This window comes from Echinops telfairi, unplaced genomic scaffold (genome assembly GCF_000313985.2).
Source record: "Echinops telfairi isolate 266 unplaced genomic scaffold, ASM31398v2 ScPeMD7_2;HRSCAF=8, whole genome shotgun sequence".
Taxonomy (NCBI): domain Eukaryota; kingdom Metazoa; phylum Chordata; class Mammalia; order Afrosoricida; family Tenrecidae; genus Echinops; species Echinops telfairi.
Genome location: NW_022103898.1, coordinates 764,881 through 786,293, shown reverse-complemented (window position 1 = coordinate 786,293; position 21,413 = coordinate 764,881). Strand labels below are relative to the sequence as shown.

The 21,413-nt window shown below is 55.9% G+C and overlaps 1 protein-coding gene and 1 pseudogene across 1 annotated transcript in view; both read right to left on the bottom strand.

Annotated features, from left to right (window-relative positions):
• Positions 1-3,891: 3,891 nt before the first annotated feature.
• The window catches only part of IL17REL (interleukin 17 receptor E like), a 38,563-nt gene continuing 21,041 nt past the window's right edge, over positions 3,892-21,413 (bottom strand). Inside the window, exons 3-17 of the mRNA XM_045290556.1 lie at positions 9,392-9,541; positions 9,053-9,162; positions 8,740-8,854; positions 8,447-8,491; positions 8,180-8,319; positions 8,022-8,093; positions 7,889-7,943; positions 7,348-7,520; positions 7,237-7,281; positions 6,982-7,039; positions 6,556-6,719; positions 6,364-6,444; positions 6,224-6,287; positions 5,567-5,615; positions 3,892-5,299 (exon numbers count right to left, since the gene is read on the bottom strand). Of these exons, the coding sequence (XP_045146491.1) occupies positions 5,152-5,299; positions 5,567-5,615; positions 6,224-6,287; positions 6,364-6,444; positions 6,556-6,719; positions 6,982-7,039; positions 7,237-7,281; positions 7,348-7,520; positions 7,889-7,943; positions 8,022-8,093; positions 8,180-8,319; positions 8,447-8,491; positions 8,740-8,854; positions 9,053-9,162; positions 9,392-9,541 (1,469 nt within the window). The 3' untranslated portion in view covers positions 3,892-5,151. The remainder of the gene's footprint in view (positions 5,300-5,566; positions 5,616-6,223; positions 6,288-6,363; positions 6,445-6,555; positions 6,720-6,981; positions 7,040-7,236; positions 7,282-7,347; positions 7,521-7,888; positions 7,944-8,021; positions 8,094-8,179; positions 8,320-8,446; positions 8,492-8,739; positions 8,855-9,052; positions 9,163-9,391; positions 9,542-21,413) is intronic.
• LOC101654570 lies at positions 12,740-14,006 on the bottom strand (annotated as a pseudogene).

Below are 21,413 nucleotides of genomic sequence, written 5' to 3'. Positions count from 1 at the left end.
AAAAAAAAGAAAGTACTTGGGCTTTATCTCTAACTTACCGAAGTACTGGCTTTCCTGCCATGGAATACTAGCTTTACAGAGTCCCTCTGTTATGTGGGAGCCTGGTCCTCGTTAGAGGTCCCTCAGTGTCAGTTTCCCACCGAGGACGGCAGACACATCAACGCCCTGGGGTCAAAGAACCTGGAACGGAGCAGGGGCTGTCTGACGAGCAAGCAAACCTGCCTTGGATGAAGTACAGCCAGCATGCTCCTTGGAGGCCGGGATGGGGAGCTCCTGTCTCCTCACAGCCATCGAGAGCAGGGCAAGCAGCCCCTGTGGGTTTCTGAGACTGGAACTGTTTGTGGGAGCAGGGGGCCTCATCTGTGGCATTAGTGGGTCCATTTGAATCTTGGTCCTGTTAAGGGGGCTTTATTGTGGCATGACAGGAAAATAGCCTATCACGGGCAGTGACGTAGCTCAGGAGAGATCTTGAAATGGTGAATGAGATGCTCTTCTCTGGGACCTGCCATTCCCAGCATGGCAAGCCCGGTGCCAGTCTGATTCTACATGGCCAGGACCGCCCGTTTCAGCGCACGCTGCCTAGGACCTGTGTGCGGTCCACTTCCCTCGGTTCCCAGGAGTGGCAGCCTTTCCTCTCGTCTGGAGTCGTGCCCCACCAGCAAGTGCGGGTCCTGAAAGCTTCCGCATCCACATCACCAGGGGGACTCCGCTCAGAGGAGGGGAGTGCTTCCACCCGGAGGGGCTCATCTTCCTGCCCTAAATATCTGACAGTGATAAGACGATCAACAGGTAATGTTTCTGGAAGCAGATTGTCCGGTGTCCCCTCCTACTCTGACCTGCTGGCATTTGCAATACGGATGCTATAGCTGCCGGCCTCACGGAGACAGGAAGCCCACCACAGTCTGTCCGGCCGCCCATAAGCAGGCAGATGCCCGAACGCCCACTACCCTCGAGTCCAAGCCACTCCCAGCGCCAGCGTCCCCCACAGTAACACAGAGTAGAACCGCCCCCTGGGTGTCAGAGGCTGGCTCCATGGAGAGTAGAAAACTCCCTTGGTCTCCCTCAGAGGGGCTGGTGGTTTTGAACTGCTGACCTTGCAGTTCGCAGCCCAGCACAGAACACCCCCACCCCTCAACCAGGGCTCCGTGGGGGCACATGGGAAGATTCAAACAACAGCTCAGTACAGTGCTTTCGCCTGTGGGCACTCACAGACACGTTCCAGTCGCTGTGACCAGCGACAGAAGTACGCTCAGGACGATGCCGCCTTTTGGCTGCAACGCTGCGGGAAAGCCTTACAGGCCGGCCTTTGCTGGCAGGGCTCTGACAGTGCCCAGCCTGCGGCCTGCCCTCTGGCTCTCGCTGGCAGAGGGCTCACACCAGCCCTGGTCACCACGCTGTTCCCCCTTGGGCCCTGGTGTCCCAGGACAGAGAAGGGGCGACTAGGCAGGAGCTAGATGGCTCTCCTGAGGGGCAGTATCCCAGGGCCCCTCCCTGAGGTGAGGGCGGGAGTCTCCTGGAGGCCTGGGTGGGGTGGGGCTGCAGGCAGGGCCACTTGTCCTGAGACCCGGGGAGCCCTGGACCTGGGCTGTGTTTACAAAGACCCTTCCATCGGCAGGAGATAGTTAGGGACAGGAAGTCCTGAGACACCCCCCACCCACCCACTGAGAGGAGGGGGCTCTATGCTCCTCAACCCCACCTTTAGCCTGCCCATCAGGGCTCTGGGGACGCATTAGAGGGTGCCGCCACTCCCTCTCAGCAGCTGCGGGTCCCTGGACCTCCAGGGCCTGTAAGCTGATCCTCCGGGCAGCCCCCTCTGGGGGCAGGTCAGAGGTCACCAGCCTGGCCCCGGCAGCTGCTCCTTCTTCCCTCCCCGACCTGTGCCCAGGCTGCCTCCCGCCCACTCTCCCTAGCCTGTCCCCAGGAGCAACCCCCACAAGAAACAGGGAGGAGAAAAGAGGAGAGGACTGCATGGTTTGCCATGGTTGCCCTTCCTGATGAGGCTACTTGGGACCCTGAGAGGCCAGTGCTGGCACCCACACGGACTGCAAGTTGGCTTGGGACGGGAGCACTGGCCTGCGCGGGTGGAGCAGGTGCTGGCCACCCCTCTCTGAGCCCTCTGTCCCATGCCCCCAGCACCTGCCCTCAAATGGCTTCCAGATGGGCGGGGCTCTCCATCCCCCAAGTCCCAGGCAGCTGGCTGGCGCTGTCAGCTGGACCCCTGCACTGGTGGACTCAGTGGTCCAGGCATACCCCTCCCCCAAGTCTGCCCTCCCCCATCCTCTCATCCCATACTAAGTTTCCACCTGCTCCCCCACGCTTCTCAGTTCTCCCCCAATCCCAGATCCTGTGCCCACAGGGCCAAGGAGGGGTCACTCTCAGGTCCCTTCTCCCCACTCTACCAGGACACCCACTGCCTCTCACTTTACAGGTTCAAAGTCTCCCCACCTCTCGGGGACACCTGTGGTGATGGGGCCATGAACTTTGGCTTGGGGCACTGCTGTTTCTCTGGAGAGGGTGTGTGACGGTGTTGTCTGTGAGGAAGTGAAACTCTGTCTGTCTGTCCGCTGCCGAGACACCATCAAACCCTCAGTCCTGCTCCACGCCAAGCCCTGGCTGGACATTTATTCTGAGAAATTGTCCCAATAGTGACCTCCAACCGCCATTCCAAAACCTTTGCTTAGGCCACCTGCCCCAAGGACCCACCGTGGCCAATCCGCCCCCCCGCCCCCTGCCCCAACCTCCTCCGTCCCCTTTTCTGTTGGGATAGCTCTTCTGACATCCTGGCCAGACTAATCCAGTCCCTGTCACTGCGTATTCCCCACCTTTCCCTCTCACCTTGGCTCTGGCCATGGGACGCTGAAGCTGGGGACCCTGCCGCAAGCAGGCCTCTCGCAGCCCCCCTCCATCTCTGCTCCCAGGAGGCTTTATCTGATCCCCCCTCCCTTCCTCTCCCTGTGTGCATGCACACACACGGTCACACATGCACACGCACACACACACGTGACACATGTGCCCAGGATCATGCCCCCACTGAGCCCCCCCCACCGCATGAGTGCACACACAGGCACACACGTGCACACACGCACACATGACACATGTGCTCACGCACATGCACACAGAAACACACATCACACACATGCACATACAGCACACACGTGCACGCGAAGTTCTCCTGACACCCACCAGTCCGAGTAATGCTGGCTGCTCTCACCCCTGCGGGAAGGTCAGCTCCCGCACTGAGAGCCTTCGTCAAAGAACCTCAGCCCTGGCACCCCCAGACGGCCCCCATCTGGAGGGCAGAGCTGTGTCAATTTGCCTTGCTCCCGTGCTGGGTGGTACGGAGCCCAATAGCAGCTCAGCGTGTCTGGGGGACAGATAGATGGACAGACAGACTACAAAGCACCCCAGGCTCACCTCAGGTAACTGAAGGACTGTCTGCCCAACTGTCAGAGGCCGCCTCCCACCACCCATCCTGGCGTGGCCTGGGGTGGGGTTGACTTGGGGGCAGGGGCTGGACAGTCCCTGACCCAGGCCGTGGGCCCATGGAGCAGCGGGGCACTGGTGTAGCTGCAGGACTTTGCCCTCAAAGTGAGGACTGCGTCCAGCTCAGGACCAGGCTCTGCGCTCGAGCGCCACCTGGCGGCAGCATGCGGGAGCCCTCCGGCAGCGGGCTCTGGTCTGGGTGGGACCTGGGCATTATCTACCCTAAACCTGAGTGTGCAGAAGGGCACAGCCACTGTCCCCGATGGGCCTCAGGTTCCCCCTCTGTGGGCTGACCAGGGTTGAGGCAGGGAGTGCGAGAGCCTGCACCTGGTCAGCTGAGATCTAGCCCCCAGACCCCCTTCCCCTTCCCACCTGAGGAACCTGGGCCAGGTCAGGGCTGGGTCTCTTTGTAAGGATTAGCCCCAGAGGCTTTCTCCTGTGATGAGGAAGGCATCAAGGACAGAGCACAGACCCTGCCCCATGCCCTGGCCCTGTTGGGGTGCCTGGAGTCCGGGGTACCACGGCCACAGCTGTCTCTGTGTCCCAAACCCACCCTCTAATGTTCCAGCCTGGCCTGGGGTTCAGTGGCTGGTGGTGCCCGCCCTTCATGGCTTCCCTAGGAGTGCCTGATGGGCTTTCTGTCCCTGCTGCCCAGGAGTCTGCCTACAGTGTCTCAGCATACACATCCTGCCTGCCTTGTGGGGCTTGGGGTTCACCACTAAGTGAGGTGGCTGGGGCCTGGTCACTGAGGGTCTTCACTCCCATTCGGTCTCTTGCTCAGTGGGAGGACTGGGGCCCGAGGAACGCCAAGACCAGGGATCACTGCAAGCAGACCCTCAAACACACATGGGGGGCGGCTGCGGGTGTGAGTGCTTCAGGGTGTTCTAGGGTCTGCTGGGCCACAAGGAGTGGGCGGGCTCCTTCAGCATCTGTACTGCCTACCTGATGCCCCCTCTGAGGCCCCCCTCCCTAGCTTCACCCTTGCTGAACCCACTTGGGAGGAGCCCTCTGGATGGGGTCTCTGGGCCCTAGAGGCTTCTGCCCTGTTCTACCAGGCACACTGGGCCACCTGACCCCCCCTTGCTCCAGGGGTGCCCTTTCCAGCTGACTCAGTGCTATACTGCCGGGAAGAGGCTAGGGGGCCCAGGCGGTGGGTGTAGAGGTGTTTACTGAGTGAGCAGAACAGGTGGCCCCCACAGTCCCGGGGTGCAGGGTGCCATGGACAAAAGTCCCTACTGCTATGGGCAGAGGGGACAGGCAGGCCTGATGACCATGGCCAGAGGAGGGGGGACAGCCAGGGCGAAGACCTGGAAGTGGGCATGCAGGGTGGACAGGCCCCAGCATGCTTCACTCTCGACTGAGAACAGAGCCCGGTGGGGACCACACTTCGACTGCCGAGGACAGTGAGGGCCGCCCTCAGCAGGGACTCGGGTGACAATGTGGGAAGGGGCCCATGGCTGGAGCCTGGCAACACACAGCTGCCCCCCAGGGTCTGGAAATGTATGACTGTTCCAGTCTCCAGGCAGCCTCTGGGGAGTGAACCCCAACAGGTGGGCAGGGCAGGGGGCTGGGAGACCTGAGTCTGCGTGGCCGCTCGGTTTGGATCCTGGCCCAGTATGGGGTGGAGGCCGGGGGTGGTCCTTGGCCGTGCCCCATGGGACTGGCCCTTCAGCTGTGGAAAGGGTGGTCACCACACGCCCGGTGTCCTGGGAGCACTTCCGACAGGTGGCGGGCAGGAGGCCAGGCCCATGGTTCTGGGGCAATGATGGAGGCTGTGTCCACAGGCTGTCTGAGAGCCCCTGGGGGCTGGTGGAGCCTTTGATTAAGCACAGAATGTCAGGAGTATGTCAGGGCCAGTCTCCTGGGGAAGGAGAACCCCAAACACCCAGGAAGGGGCTCAGGAAGGAATGACCCCAAAGCCCCCGCCCGCCCCTGAGGTTCTCTGAGCTCAGGTGAGACCCCTCCTCATGTTGTGAGGGACAGGAATGGCAGGGAGATGGGGGAGGGTGGGTGAGGAGAAGGGATGCCTTAGGTGTCTGAGGCTATGGGGTCCCCCCACCTGAGCCCTGGGCCTGATACCTACTTGTTCCTAATGAGACTCGGGAACTCAGCTGTAGTCTCTCTGGTGACGGCTATGGGGAGAGGCAGCCATGGGGTCAGTGCAGACTCACCAGACCTCCAGCGCCTGCCAAGGGTCTCTGGCCTGGGCGAGGGCCTCCCTGGCCAGGGAGAGGGGCCCAGGCTCGGCCAGGAAGCTCTGCTGGGTGTGTGTGTAGGTGTGGGGAGGGGAATAGCGGGTCACACAGCCCTGGGGCAGTCATTGTGGGTGCTGGGCCTCAGATGACCCTGGGAGACCTGTGACCCCTGGGGGGCGTCTTGTGAAGGGCCATGGGGTGGTCTGCCTGTCACTTTCCAGCCTGTGTCCACCCTGCACAGCCCCTTCAGTGACCCTGAGCTACAGGGTCCAGTCTGCGTCACTGTCCTCTCTTGGTGGGTCGTCCTTTGGAGGCAGGGGCCCTGGGAGGGAGGTGGATATGGAGGGAGGACCAAGCCCTCACAAGCCTGGTCCAAGGCAAAGGGGAGCTCAGGGGGCCTTGAGGCCATGGGGGGTGGGGTGCTGGGAGGGGGCCAGCGAGCCTAACAGGGTCCCAGGCCTCACCTCCCCCCACCCCCACCCCCATCTCCCGCGCAGAGCAGGGCCCGCCCCTAGTCCACGCCCCGTTCCTCCCCTGGCACTCACCCTCACTGCACTGCACGTGGCACAGTTGCTGCGGAACCGAGAAGCGCACGTCCGACCTCCAGCCCTGCAGGCATAGGGCAGCCGGTCAGCGCGCCCCCATCCCCATTCTCGGGTGCCCACGTCCCCAGGGCACCACCCACCTGGACACAGATGCCGGGCGCACAGGCCTCATCCCAGGGCAGGTCCAGGAAGGCGGCCGCGGGCTGCGCGGAGGGCTCGCCCTGGCCAGGGAAGGCGGAGGTCAGGCACAGAGAGCCCCGCACGCCCAAGGGGCAGGACCGGCAAGGCAGGAGGCGGAGAAGGGGCAGTGGAGCCCCCACCCAGCCGCTCACCGAGGCTGCAGGGAGGGGCGTGGCGTCCAGCGCCAGGCCGCAGGGGGCGAGCGGAGGTTCCCACCAGCTGCACAGGCGCACCTGGAAGCGAGCGGGGCTGGGGGAGAAGAAGGTGGCGCGGAGGAAGCCCTGGGATGGAGCGGGCTGAACCGTCATCTTCCAGGCTGGGGATGGGTGGAGGGGTGAGACCCCCACGGAGGAGGACGGGGCCCACGCCAGCAGACCAGCCTCATCCCCTGGCTACTGGCCTAGGTCCCCCCACTCCCACCAGGGCCTGCTAGACCAGGACCCTGCCTCCCTCCTCTCTCCACTGGTGGACCTCAGACCCCCACTCAGGGCGTCTACACCGTGAAGAATGCCACTTGTTGGTCTGCACCGCATGACCCGCCCCTGCCCCGCCCCCCCGCCCCCCAGTTCCCAGCTCACCTGGGAAGCGTCTCTGGGCGAAGGGGCACCGCACCCAGAAGCCCCTGAGTGTGGAGAACTACGGAGAGGGGGGGCTCGCTGGGCACGTTGTAGGGGCCACCCCGCAAGGCCAGGCCTGGTTCTGCGGAACCCGCCCCCACCCTCACGTGGGACCAGGAGGGGCTCTGCAGGACAACCGGGAGCTGCGACCCCCGGACTGGGTCAGGTGCCGGGTGCCCCCTCCAACCCCCCCACCCTGCATGGGCACCTTCTCACCTGCAGGCAGAGCTGGGGCTGCGTGTCCACCAGTGGGTACCGGACCTGTGAGGTGCTCAGGTCAAGGCTCGGCTACCCTGCAGAGCCCACCCCCAGGGGGGCGATACTCACCTTGCCATGGGCCGGCCGGCTTGAGTCGGACAGCTCGCTGCAGGTGGCACCAGGGTCTGAGAGCCAGCAGAGGCTCACGCGGCCGCTCACCGGGCAGGTGGGCGCCCAGCTCAGCACCTGGCTGCCCGGGTGGTACTGGATGGTGTCCCACAGCGCCTGGATGCCTGCAGGGTCTGCCACCACCGGTCAGCCCTGCTGGTTTGGCCCACTGTCCCCCCCATACCTGTGAGACTCGGAGGCCAGGGTCCCTGGACTGAATGGGGGAAGGTCCTAGAGCCTTAACCCAGTCCCCGTGGACAGGGGTGGGGCCAGCGCTAGGATACACAGTGCCCTGGCAGCTCACCAGGCTCTGCCCCGCTGGCCGCACCAGCACCAGCGGCTACCTGCGGTCAGCACACACCGCGCTTCCGACTCCTACTTGGGCCGGGTCTCTTCACAGCACCCCCTTCTCCGGACTCAGCCCAGATCCTGTCCTTGGGCTCCGGCCCTGTCGCCCCTGTTGCCCCGACCAGCAGCAGCCCCTGGGAACACAGGCCCTTACCATCTTTGAAGGGGCACATCTGGATCCGAACGGCATCGGGGGTCGCAAACCAGCCCTGAGGAAGGGGAGGGATCAGCGCTGGGCTCCCCTTCTCCCCCACCCCCCCTTTTCCCGAGTCTGAGCCCCTGCTGACCTCCAGGCACAGACAGGGCAGCGCTTGGCGGTAGGGCAGAGACACCTTCCTGGAGACAGCATTTCTAGGTACCTGCATCGAGGGAGAGGGAACGGGCTGGGGGCAGGGCCCGGCTGGGGGGCGCAGAGGGGCCGTGGTGACTCAGAGGGGTTGCTCACCCGAACCGTGGGGCCAACGTCCTTACATGTGAGCCACCGCAAGCAGAGCCGCACATAGTAGTCGGCGCCCCCCAGGGCATTGGGTACCTCCACCAGGATGGCCTTCTGCCCTCGGTGCACCTGGTAGGTGAGCTTCCCAGCTGCAGGGGTGGCAGGTAGTGGGGTCACAGAGCTCCACTCCCCCTCCCTTGGTCCAGGCATTGGGACTCATTTGCCCACTTGAGAACCCGGGAGGGGGGTTCTTCCAGGGCGGGTTTGTAGACTCACCCATGCACTCGGGCATGTTCTCTCCCAGGTCTTCGTCTCTGCAGTCTGCAAAGGCCAGAGGCTGGTGGGCAGTGCCCTGACCCCTCATCTGGGTATCTGCCCATTCACCCAAGCAGGCAGCTGGGAGCGGACTAGCATGAGGGCCTGCTGGGTCCCTCACTGACCCCAGTCACTCCTCCTCCCTGCCCTCCAACTCCTCCCCACATTGGCTCCAGCCCCCTGCAAAAAGCCAGCCTAAGGCAGTCCCTAAAGGTCATTGGCAGCTGTCCCAGGACTGGATTAAGGGGGCTCACCTTCCACGTGGTACTGCTGGTCCAGCTGGACCCCACAGAAGTAGGGGGTGGTTCTCAGAGTGACATGGAGGTGCTGGGCCACGCTGACTTGGAAGCAGCCAAACTGTACCTGGAGCTGGGCCGACCGGACAAGCTGCCCACCTGCCCTGAGCCAGGCCTCAGAGGCTGGCACCACCGGGGCCCAGGGTGGGGTGGATTGGGGGCAGTCGGCATCAGGGCAGGACAGTCACTGTGCCAGGGGAAGTCTTGGGAGCTGGACTGGCAGGGTGTGGAGGGCCCTAGGCGTGTCCCCACTCCAGCCCCCCCACCTCACCTGCTGTCCTGAATGAAGCTGGCGGGAGGCCCGTGACACCCGCACACCCTGACACTGCATTTTCTGGGTGTCGAGACTCGAGGTGCAGACTTCCAGGCCCTGCAGGCCCTCTGATGGGGATGGGGGATGGGCAGGGTCACGGTCAGGCACAGGTCAGGCTGGGCACCCCAGGATGCCTGTCCAACCCCTGACCTTGGCAACACCCAGCCTGCAGCCCCATGGGATCATGGGAGGACTAACAGTCCCATCCACTATGGCTATGGTGATAGTTTGTCAGGGCAGTGACCTGGCCTTGGTCAGGGCCCTGCTCCCACCCAGGCAGCTGAGGGGGCGCCTCACCGCGCAGCGTGACGGAGGCGAGTACTCGGAGGTGCAGAGAGCAGCCTTCGTGGGGGTCACACTTCATGCCTGTGGACAGCTCCAGGGCCTCCAGGACAGACCGGGACATGGGGGTGGGGGGCACCTGGCAGAAGCTGCTGCGGATATTCTCTGGGGGGGAGGAGAGTGAGGTCACAGCGGGGTCCAGTGGGGAGCAGGGAGAGCCCTGGGTGCTGCATTGGCCAGGAGGGTTCAGGACCTGCCCCGTGGTGAGTAGTAGACACCCCTGAGTCATGTTCCACAGTGCCGATTGTCACCAGAAATGGGGCCAGGTCCGGACCCAGGTTGGCCACAGTCCAGGGTCGAGTGGGGAAGCTGCAGGCCCAGGTGGTTGGCAACGGGCAGAGGAGCACCCCCACCCCCATCATTCCTGCTCAGAGCTGAGTTAAACCCTGCTGAGAATGCCTGGGAGCATTCTGGTGGCGCTGTTGACTGAGTATTGGACTGCTAATAGTACAGGTGGTGGTTCAAACCCACCAGCTGCTCCTCAGGAGGAAGATGAGGCCATATGCTCCCATACTGGTTTATCGCCCTGGAGAACCGAGGTACCAGGGTGGCTGGGAGCCTGCATGGACTCGATGGCAGCAGGTGGAGTTGGGTTTTCGGGGAGTATCCTAGGCGTGGCTGTGAGCCCTGCGGCCATGGGTCTGTCCACAGTAAGTAGCTGCACTCACAAGGGGAGAACTCTCCTCAGGTGCCCTGCACAGGGTGCAGGTGGCTGTCGGCTGCATCAAACATTTTCAGGGCGGCATGGCCTGACAGGAGGCTCGATCAGAGGATGAGTGGAGAGAGCAGCGCAGTGAACCAACCCTGAGGTCCCCAGTGAGCCCCTGTGAGCCCCTATCCCAGCAGCATAGGATAGTGACTGTACCGTGGACCGCCAGGAGAGACCAAGTCTGCTTCCGAAGAAGAACGGATCTTCTAAGAAGCAGACGCATCTTAGAAGTGATGGTGGCGACACACCTCGCTTACTGTGGACGCGGTACCAGGAGGGGCCGGCCCCTGGGGAAGGACATCATCTTGGTGGAGTAGAGGGTCAGCAGAAAAGGGCAAGGCCCTCAGTGAGACGGATTGGCTCTGCGGCTGCAACAATGGGCTCAAAGGTAACCATTGTGAGGACGGGGCAGGGCCGGGCAGTGTTTCGTTCTGTTGTACGTTGGGTCAGTGTGAGTTGATGTTGACTCGGTGGCACCTAACGACAATAAGACACCCCAATTTAATTGGCATTAAGGCAGCGAAATGGATGGCGGGGAATAAAGTTCCAAATGAGGCCCAGACATGGACAACTGGTTTGCAACAGACAAGCAAAGGCAATTCAGTGGGAAAACAAACAAAAATAGTCTTTTCAACAATTGTATATCTATATTCAAAAGAAAAGGTTAACTCATGCCTTGTACTCTGTACAGGGGGTCTGGCAGCACTGTTGCTAGTTGCTGTCCAGTTGGGCTCATGGAGACCTGAAGTACAGCAGAATGAACTGCTGCTTGGCCCCGGGCCCCCATCATTGCCCTGTTTGAGCCCACTGTTGAAGACACTGTGCCAATCAGTTGCGGTGAGGGTCTGCCTCTATTTTGTTGACCTACTTGAGGCAGCCTTCAGTATGGACTCCGACCCAATGCCAAGGAGACGCCACTGTAGGTGCATCATGGCAAATGAAGGAAAGGTTGATGTTGTTGAGGATTTTGTCTTCTTTCTTGGATCCATAAACAGTGCTCACGGAAGCCGCAGTCAAGAGATCAAAGTAAGCGTTGCATTGAGTAACTCTGCTGCATGAGACATCTTCAAAGTGTTAAAAGCAAGGATGTTACTTTGAGGACAGGGTGACCTGACCCAACCCATGGTGTTTTTAATCTCCTCATACGCATGTGTGGGTTGGACATCAAAAGGAAGACCAAAGAGGAATCGATGTATTTGACTTGTGGTGACAGTGGCTAATGTTGAAAGTGTTGTGGACTGCCAAGAGGACAAACAGATCAGTCTTGGAAGAAGTACAGCCAGATGCTCCTTAGAGACATGGATGGCATGTTGGGGCCACAGAACTAGAGAAACAAATCCAGTGACACTCACATATGTGTGAGAGAGATTTATATCAAGAAGTAATCAAGCATCAATAAAACATCCCAACCCAGTCCAGATCAAGTCCATAAGTCCGATACTAGTCCATAAGTCCCTCTTCAGACTCACACAGCCACATGCAATGATGCAGAATTCAGAAGCACACAGGCCGGTAGGTGCAGAGTCCTGTGGATCCAATGGCAGTGGCCGCATCACAGGGCTCCTGCAGGTCAGCGTGGCTCATCAATAGGAAGGTGAAGGTGGGGAGGTGGGGGGCTCCAGATAGCCATTGATCTCAGGAGCACCTCCAAAGGAGGTCATCAAGCTGCGACCTGATTGACAGGCTAAACTCCACCCCTGTCTTCTTACCGGCGCCATGTTGGCACAAAAAGCCCATCACAGATGGTGAGACTTCTCGTGTATTTTGGACGTGTTGGCAGGAAAGAGAAGTCCCCGGAGGACATCCTATTTGAAGAGGAAGCCCCTTGACTAGATAGACTGGCACCGTGGTGACAGTGATGGGCTCAACCCTCAGAACAGCTGTGAGGCTGGCAGAGGGCTGAGCAGGTGAACCTCGGGTCACTATGCGTTGGAACTGACTCGAAGGCACCTACCAGCAGTGACTTTACCAAGAGCCCTTCCCCAGGACTGGCCGCTCCTGACACGCCCAAAGGATGCGAAGCGCACCTTTCCATCTTCAGTTCCAAGGGGCTTTCTGGCTGTATTTCTTCTAAGACTGATTTGTTCTCTCTTCTGGCAGCCTGTGGTGTATAGACTAGGAGGCCTAAATGTAAAACCTCTTGGAGAATATATTTGTGATGTGGGGTTAGACAGAGATTTATTAGATACAACACGGAAATCGTGATCCAGTTGAGAGTTCATGAAAATAAAACTTTTCTTTTTTTTTTCTATTCACAAAGGAAAAATTCCAGTCCATCTTTTAATTTTTTTGGAAAAATTCCTGACATTACAGAACTACACTGAAATGTATTAATATTCCACTCTTACATATCCATGACAAACAGAAAAAAATTCATGAGCCAAACAAAACAAAACAAAACCAAAAAAACAGGAGTTTGTAAAATTAAATATGGATTTCAGCATTAACAGCTGAACAGAGAAAGGAATTAAAATGCTTTAATTAAAAAGTCACGAGTGGATGATCAAGTGTAGAAACTGAAAATTTACAAACTATTTAAAACCTGGAATTGCTGACGGTTCAGAAACTACGCAGATGGATCATGGGTGGTGGTGAACGGCAGAAAGGGGTTATGGATGAATCTGCGTGGTTCTAGCTGCTCCCCATGCCACCGTCTCCGAGGAAAGCCTGGCATTGATTAGATGTTGAGCCAGGCTAATGCTGGCAGCAGATCCAGTGATGGTAACCTGCCTATCAGTAGATCCTTCCACTGGGTTCGCGATTTTGATCCGCGCTCCAGACATCTGACGGATCTCATTGATTTTGGCGCCTTGACCCCCAATTATGCAGCCAATCAAATCATTTGGAATGGAGAGTTCATGAGAAGTAGTCTGAGCAGACGCATCCAAACCTCAATAGCCTTTCACCTCTGGAGAGCTGGATTCAATGCCACTGAATCCGGTGTTGCCATGCGTCACAGGAAAATGAGACTGTTGCATTGCCAACTGGTGCAGTTTGGTCAAATCTGGCTGTGGAATGGCATGCTGTCCTTGAATGGTATAGGCCTCTAGAGGTGGTCCCTCCAGGTCAGGGTTGAGGCACCTGGACGGGGTGGTATGGGGAAAGCTTGCACTGTCGCTTCCTGTGCTTTACCTGTCCTGACCACCTGCAAGGATGACCGGAGAACTGGACGGCTTGGGCCGGTACGGGATGGTCATGCCCTTTGGGGGGGACTGGTAGAGCATCTCCAACATGACCACGCAGATCTGCTTGGTACACTCAGTGACGGATTGCGGAATGCCAGCAATAGTGATGGCCCGCTCAGTTGAATTGGAAGCATATTTCCAGCCACCTGAACCTGAGCCCCTGTACTCTCTCGAATTTCTTTGATGTTGCAACCACCTTTCCCAAGGAGAGAGCCACACTGACTCGCAGGGACCACCAGCCCCAGGCTGACTGGGGGGTCTGTTTGTCGTAGAGCTGCTGATGTCCTCCTCCAGTTTGTCCAAGACCATAGCAAGGGCTTTCAAGACAGCATTAGTGGGTCCAGCCAAAGTGATCATTCTCTCAGGACAATTTCCTTCTGAGATGTTGACACGTGCACCACTCTCTTCCCGCATCTTCTTAACCGACTCTCCTTTCTTTCCCATGATACTGCCAACTTCCTTTCCATGCATAAGTACCCGGATGGTGAGAGTGACATTTAATCCACCTTCAATCACACCGGTGTCCATGTCGAGCAGTGTTCTGGGAGCTGGACTTTGAGTGGTCAAGTCTTTGGTCACTGGTGGGGGTGAAAGCCAAAAACTGCAGGCGCGAGGCGACTGAGGGGGAAAGGGGGAGCGGGCGGGAAGGGGAAGGGTGGGAGGCCGGGGGAGGAACAACAGGGGCGGGCTGGAAGGCGAGGGGGGCCCTGTGGGCGGGCGGGGGAGGAAGGGGGAGTGGAGGAGGAGGAGGAGGAAGGGGGAAAGAGACCCCGGGGCGGGCGGGAGAGGGCACAGGTGGCGGCTGCTCCGGCTGCTGCCTCTGCTGGTCTGGGCGAAAATAAAACTTTTCTGCCCTTTGAAAGAACCATGAAGAGAATGAAGAGATAAGTCATCGTTGTCGTGCTCGCTGCTGCTGCTAGGTGCCATCAAGTCAGTTCTGACCCATGTGACCCTCCCTGCACAGCGGAAGGAAGCCCCGCCCAGGCCTGCGCCACCCCTGCAATTGCTCCTCGGCCTGACGTCGATCCCGCTGGCCGAGGGCCTGCTCTCCGTTGATGCCATGGGCTTCGCCAAGCATGACCCCTTCTCCTGGGACTCGTTTACTCTCCCGGCAATCTGCCCGGGTCTGTAAGATGAGGTCTCGCGTGCTTGCCTCCAAGGAGGACTCTGGCCGTTCTCCCAAGACGAACGGGTCTGTCCTGTCCGCAGTGCGCGGTACTTTCAATACCCGTTGCCAGCACCGCAATTCAAATGCATCTGTTCTTTTCAGGGCTTCCTTACGTAAACGTCCAACTGTCACACCATAGGAGGCAACTGAACATGCATGGCTTCAGTCAGGTGTGCCCGGGTCCTCAAAGTCCCACCCTTGCTTGCCAGTACCCTCAGGAGGGCTTCTGCAGTAGATTTACCTAATGCAACTCGTCTTTTGGTCACCTGACGACTCCTTCCATGAGCACTGACTGTGATCCAAGCAAGACAAAATCTTTGACAACTTCAACATCATCTACCTTTATCATGAAGCTGCCTAGGAGAAAGTAGTTGTTAATTGTATACCTGATGCAGTATTAACATTCAGAACATAGCAAGAACTCTTCAAACTTGGTAATAAGAAAAGCAACAAGGAACTGCAGCAAACATCCATTATAATAAGAACATGGAATGTACAAAGTGTGAATCCAGGAGCAGTGGAAGTTGCCAAAATGAACACCCAAAGATGGATGCCCTGAGCATCAGTGAGTCGAAATGACACAGTTCTGGCCGTTTTGAACTGGGCAAGCCTATGTCCTGCTATTCTGGGAAGGATAAACTCAAGAGGACTGCTGTTATATTCATCACAAAAAGAACATTTCTAGATCGATCTTGAAAAACAACGCTGTGTGATAGGGTACTATCTACATGTCTACAAAGATTCCAGTTAGTCCAATCATTGTTCACGTTTATGCCCCAGCATCAAAGCCAACTATAAAATGAAAAATTCTACCAACTTCTTCAGCCTGAAATGGGCCTGATACACAGTCAAGATGCACTGATAACTGCTGGTGGTTGGAATGTGGAAGTTGGAAACAAAAAGGACAGATCCATTGTTGGACAATGGAGTTTTAGCAGTAGAAACAAAGCTGAAGATTGCATGGGGAGATTTTTCGAGCCCGACTAGATGGAATGACACGTCTGCACAGTGGGCTCAAACATATCCACGGGGGACCAGGCGCTGCCTGGTTCTGCTATGCACAGGGTTGCTACGAGTTACAGCCAATTCGACAGTACCGAACAATACCCTGGTTTTAAAAAAACATTGGCATAAGAGTTGAACAGGCACTTCAGCATAGATGAAAATGGAGAATTAAACACGTGAAGGAGTGCTCAATGCCATCAGCCATTAGGGAAATGCAAACTAAAAGCACATCAGAGACCCTGACACGTCTTCATTTCACTGCGACCGGGTCCATTCCGCTCACAGCGGCCCTACAGGACAGGGTAGAGCTGCCCCTGTGGGTTTCCGCGACGGTGATGCTTTACAGGAGCAGAAAGCCCTGTCTTTCTCCCGAGGGGCAAATGGTGGATTCAAACTGACCTGTGGTTAGCAGGCCAGTGTGTAACGGCTACACCACCGGGGCTCCTGGTACACCCATTAGCGTGTCCAACATGGAGAAGGCCCTTCCAAGTACCAGCGAGGAAGTGTGACAGGGACCTTCACACGATGTAACCTCTTTGTTGTGGGGGCCGGGCTCCATCGAGTGGGCTCCGACCCATTGCAACCCCGGGCACGACAGAACGGGGTCCTCGCCCGGTCCTCGCCATTGCCCCTGTGCCTGAGCCCAGGGACACAGCCACGGTGTCCGTCCTTCTCCGTGAGGGCCCGCCTCCTTTTCCGCCCCTGCACTTGACCCAGCATGACGTCTTTCTCCAGGGACTGGTCTCTCCTGACAATCTGTCCGAAGTCTGTGAGATGAAGCCTCACGTCCTTGCCCCTAAGGAGCCCTCTGGCCGCACTCCTCCCAAGACAGGTCTGTCTGTCCTCCTAGCAGTCCGTGAGTCAGCCTTCTTCTCCAGCACCGCAATTCAAATGCACCGATTCGTCCACGGTCTGCCTTATTTGATGTCCACCTTTCACGTGCATTTGATGCAGTGGAGAATACCCGCGCTTGGGTCAGGGGCACCTGGGTCCTGAAGAAACACCTTTGTCCTTCAAAACTCTAAAGATTTACCTAAGGCCATACATCTTTTGATCTCTTGACGGTTGCTTCCATGAGCATTGATTGTAGATCCAAGTAAGACAAAATCCTTGACCATGTCAATCTCTTCTCCATTTAGCATGATGTTACCTTTTGGTCCAGTTGAGAGGATTTGGGTCTTCTTTACAGTGAGTTGTAATCCATGCTGAAGGCTAGAATCCTCAGTCTTCACCAGCAAGTGCCTCAATTCCTTCTTGCCTTCAGCGAGCAAGGTTACGTCATCGGCATAGCTCAGGTTGTTAACAAGCCTTCCTCCAATCCTGATGCCACACTCTTCCTCATATACTCTAGCTTCTCTGATTGAATTGGTTTGGTGAGAGGATACAACCCTGACATGCCCCTTTCCTGATTTTAAGCTACGCAGTATTCCTTTGTTCTGCTCACACAACTCCCTCTTGATCTAAGTACAAATTCCACACGAGCACAATGAAGTGTTCAGGAATCCCTTCTTCTGAAGGTCACCCACAGTGTATTATAGCCATGCAGTCGAATGCCTTTGCACAGCCAATGAAACACATGTAAGCATCTTTCTGGCATTCTCTGCTTTGAGCCCCTTTAGAAACTATAATTAGCAATTCCTTTAGGGTTACATTTGCACATGCTACATGATACAGAGGCTGCTGCCATGATTCTCCCAGGTTTAACACATCGTGAGCATTGTGGGTATAGGAAGCATTGTGGGTACAGGGAGCATCGTGGGTACAGGGAGCATCCTGGGTCAAGGAAGCATCATGGGTGTAGGGAGCATCATGGGTACAGGAAGCAAAACCCAGAGCAAACCTGGCTGACCTTGAGAGAGTTAAGATTTCAACCCAGTAAGTGCGAACTCACCTTTTGTTTCTGAAGTGCCCATTCAGGTTTGTACATGCATTGTAGCCCCTATGCACATTTTGGGTTTCTGTGGACATAGAGATTTCAATAGCACATGTCTTCCCTGGTTCAATAAGATGGGAAATACCCCTTCCAATGACAGGTCAAGGTCACCTTCAGCCACACTAGCTGGGCTCTCTAGAGAAGCAAAGCCAGGAAGGGGGCAGGCTTCTAGTTTCAGAGACAAACCGATCCAAGGTAAGATGGCAGGCTGCGAACGGCTCCCAGGTTCGGCAGGTTATATGGCAAACCTTTGCTTCAAGTCCAAAGAGCTGGAGGAGGATGAGCCAGGTGCAGGAGCCAGACACAGCAAAAAGCAGGCCGGCTGGCTGCACCCTTCAGGAGATCTTACCCCAGAAGAGGACTAGGTCTTAACTGCCAAACCACGAGAATCCCGGCCCAGCCAAGTTGACACAAAACCTTACCTATCACAGCTCCCCACCCTCGCTCGTTTCTGGAGCAATGGCATGATTTCACTGAAAACATGCTAGAAAACCAGGGCTACCTTAAAGTTCCTTTGAACTGGGTGAGCTAGTTTTTCTGAGCAGTGAATTAGAAACGGGAGGCTCCTATTGTGCAACCACAATGGGATGCCTATTTTTCCTAGAATCTGGAAGTCTCCAAGAAATGGCTTCCCTGCCAGCCAAACCCCCACCCAAACCCATTGCTGAGGATGCCGACTCTCGGGTCAGAACTGCTGCCCAGGGCTTCTGAACCATCAATGGTGCAGCGAGGCAGCAGCTTACCTTTCTCCTGACCCGCAGCTGGGGGGCTCAGATTGCTGAGCTCGCTGGCCCCATTGGCAGCCCACTGTGCCTCCACGTACCACAGCACCTCCAAACCGACGGACAATGAAAGGCACTGCACGGTCAAAACTCAGCCCCGACCTCCTCCGTTCCTTTGCTGTCTGTCTGTTCCTCATTCATGTCTTTCTGTGTCTTCTTGGTCCTCTGATAACACTTTATCTGACCACAAACTGTCTCCCAACAAAACTGAGCTAATTCTGTCTGAAATGTCTTAAAGACGTGTCCTAGAGCAAAGAAGAGTTTTCCTTATTGTCAGTTTTCTAATGCTGCTGCTGTTAGGTGCCATCAAGTTGCTTCTGACCCACAGTGACCTCATGCACAGCAGAAAGAAACACTGCCCAGTCCTGAGACATCCCCACAATTGTTCCGATGTATCCAGTGCTGCTGTAGCACAAACGCTCTAACTAACCAAGTGATGATCTCGGAGTTTCGGAAGCTAGACATCTGAATTCAGAGTGCCGGCTAGAGACAGGCTTTCTCTCTGTCTCCTGCTCCTGGGAAGGCTTCATTCAGCACAGGGGCCCTGGGTACCAAGGATAGGCTTTACTCTCAGCAATTCTTTCTTTCCAAGAAAGAAGAGCTGCCCCTCTGATTTCTATTGATTTTGAAAATCTCTTTTATATCTCAAAAGAGATGTATTCAAGATGCTGTAGCTTGGACCCTGTCTCATAACACAACGAGTGGTGCCTCACCCTCGCTGCCTCATTAATGCCATACAGCTTAAGGTTCACATAGGAGAATGATAAGGATCATGATCTAGCCAAGTTGACACATATTTGAGATGGGGAGTGTAATTCAATCCATAGGACCCACAATGCCCTTACTCTTTGGACACACTCAGAATTGTGTCACATTGTGAATTTTTTCTTTAATAGTTCAGAAGGACCAAAGTCAAAATTTCAACCCATTCAATGGGTTTGAATAAAATCTTTCCATCTGAAAGTCTGCCAAGTCAAATAGTTTATCCATGACCTGATTTCCTGTTGATTTAAGTCAATCTTACCAAGGGATTACTATATACATTTTAAAAATGGGGTTGCTTATGCTGTATGGTAGTACATAAGCCTGGTTTTGAGCTGGTTGCACAGAATCGATGAGTTCATGTCTTTTTTCTGTTTGTCATATTCTGATAGCTTGCCTTTGCTACATTATGTCTGAATGTTAGTCTTATGCCTGGTTAGAGCTCGTGGACAATAGTTGTTTTCCACGAGGCTATGTTAAATCTCTGCTCTTTTCGGTTCCATGAAGGACTGTTTATGTCTCTCTTGTGATTTTGATGCTACTTTGAACAATTTAGGAGCCCTGGAGGTGTGGTGGGTGAGCACTGGGCTGCTACCCTCAAAGTCAGCAGTGCAAACCCCACCAGCCAATATTTGAGAGAAAGATGAAGCTGTCTGCTTCCTGAACAATCACCTGCCTCAAAAACCCTAGATCCCTCCAAATGGGCTTTGGGTCTCCACTCCGCACTCCCCCCCTCATTCGCTATGGTAATATTTTTTGTTCTGATGATGCCTGATACCTGATCCCTTCGACACCTTGTGATCGCACAGGCCGGTGTGCTTCCTCCATGTGGGCTTTGTTGCTTCTGAGCTAGATGGTCGCTTGTTAACCTTCAAGCCTTAAAGACCCAGATGATATATCTTTTGATAGCCAGGCATCATCAGCTTTCTTCGCCACATTTGCTTATGCACCCAATTGTCTTCAGTGATCATATCATGGAGGTGAGCACACAATGATATGATTTTTTGTTCTTTGATGCCTGATAACTGATCCCTTTGTCAGCTCCCACTATCATGATCCCAATTCTACCTTGCAAGTCTGGCTAGACCAGAGGATGTACACTGGTACAGTTAGGAACTGGAAATACAGGGAATCCAGGACAGATGATCCCTTCAGGACCAGTGGTGTGAGTGGCGATACTGGGAGCGTAGAGGGAGAGTGGGTTGGAAAGGGGGGACCGATTACAAGGATCTACATGTGACCTCCTCCCTGGGGGTCGGGCAACAGAAAAGTGGGTGAAGGGAGACTTTGGACAAGGCAAGACATGACAAAATAATAATTTATAAATTATCAAGGGCTCATGAGGGAGGGGGGAGCAGGGAGGGAAGGGAAAAAAGAGGACCTGATGCCATGGGCTTAAGTGGAGAGCAAATGTTTTGAGAATGATGAGGGTAACGAATGTACAAATGTGCTTTACACAAATGATGTATTGATGGGTTGTGATAAGAGTTGTATGAGCCCCTAATAAAACTATGAAAAAATCAATTAATTAAATTAAAAAAAAACCCTAGACCCCAATCTGTCTTGTAGGGTTGCTATGAATCAGGGTCGACTTGACTGCACGTTGTTTGTTTGTTTTATATACAGTTGTATCAGCAAATAACCAACAAGTTGGTTTTGGTTTTGGTTTTAGATACTTGGATATAAATAAGTCTATTTGAAAAGCACACTAAAATAAAAGATTGATGATTTCTTTTGATTGGTAAAGTAAGGCCTTCAAAAAACAAAATCATCCAGCTCCACGGATCCAGCCACCGCTCCCCCACCCCCTGGCTTGCACCATGGCCAACAATGAGTGCGCCTTCATCACCGTCACGCCAGAAGGCAGGCAGGCAGCACTGTGTGGTGGGCGACATCATCAAACGCTGTGAGCTGAAGGATTCCGTCTGGTGGCCATGAAGTTCGTTCAGGCCTCCGGGGAACACCTGAAGCAGCGCTCCATGGACCTGAAAGACCACCCTTCTTCCCAGGGCTGGTGAAGTGCTTGAACTCGGGCCCATTGTGGCCACAGTCTGGGAGGAGCTGAATGTGGTGAAGACCGGCCAGGTGTTGCTGGGAGACACCGACCCAGCAGATTCTTAGCCAGGCACCGTCCGAGCGGACTTCTGTGTTCAAGTTGGCAGGACCATCATTCATGGCAGTGATTCGGTCAAAAATGCAGAGAAAGAAATTGGCCTCCGGTTTAAGCTGGAGGAACTGGTGGACTACAATCTTGTGGCTGTGACTGGATCTAGGAGTAAGAGGCAGACAGAGCAGGCCTGTCCCCGTGGGCCGTTGGCACTGCGCCTGTCCTGGGCACAGCTCTTCTTCTGGGGTTGGGAGCAGCAGAACTGACGTCCTGTCTCCTTCCAGAGCACACTGACCAATAAAATAAAGCCTTTGGAGACGGGGGGG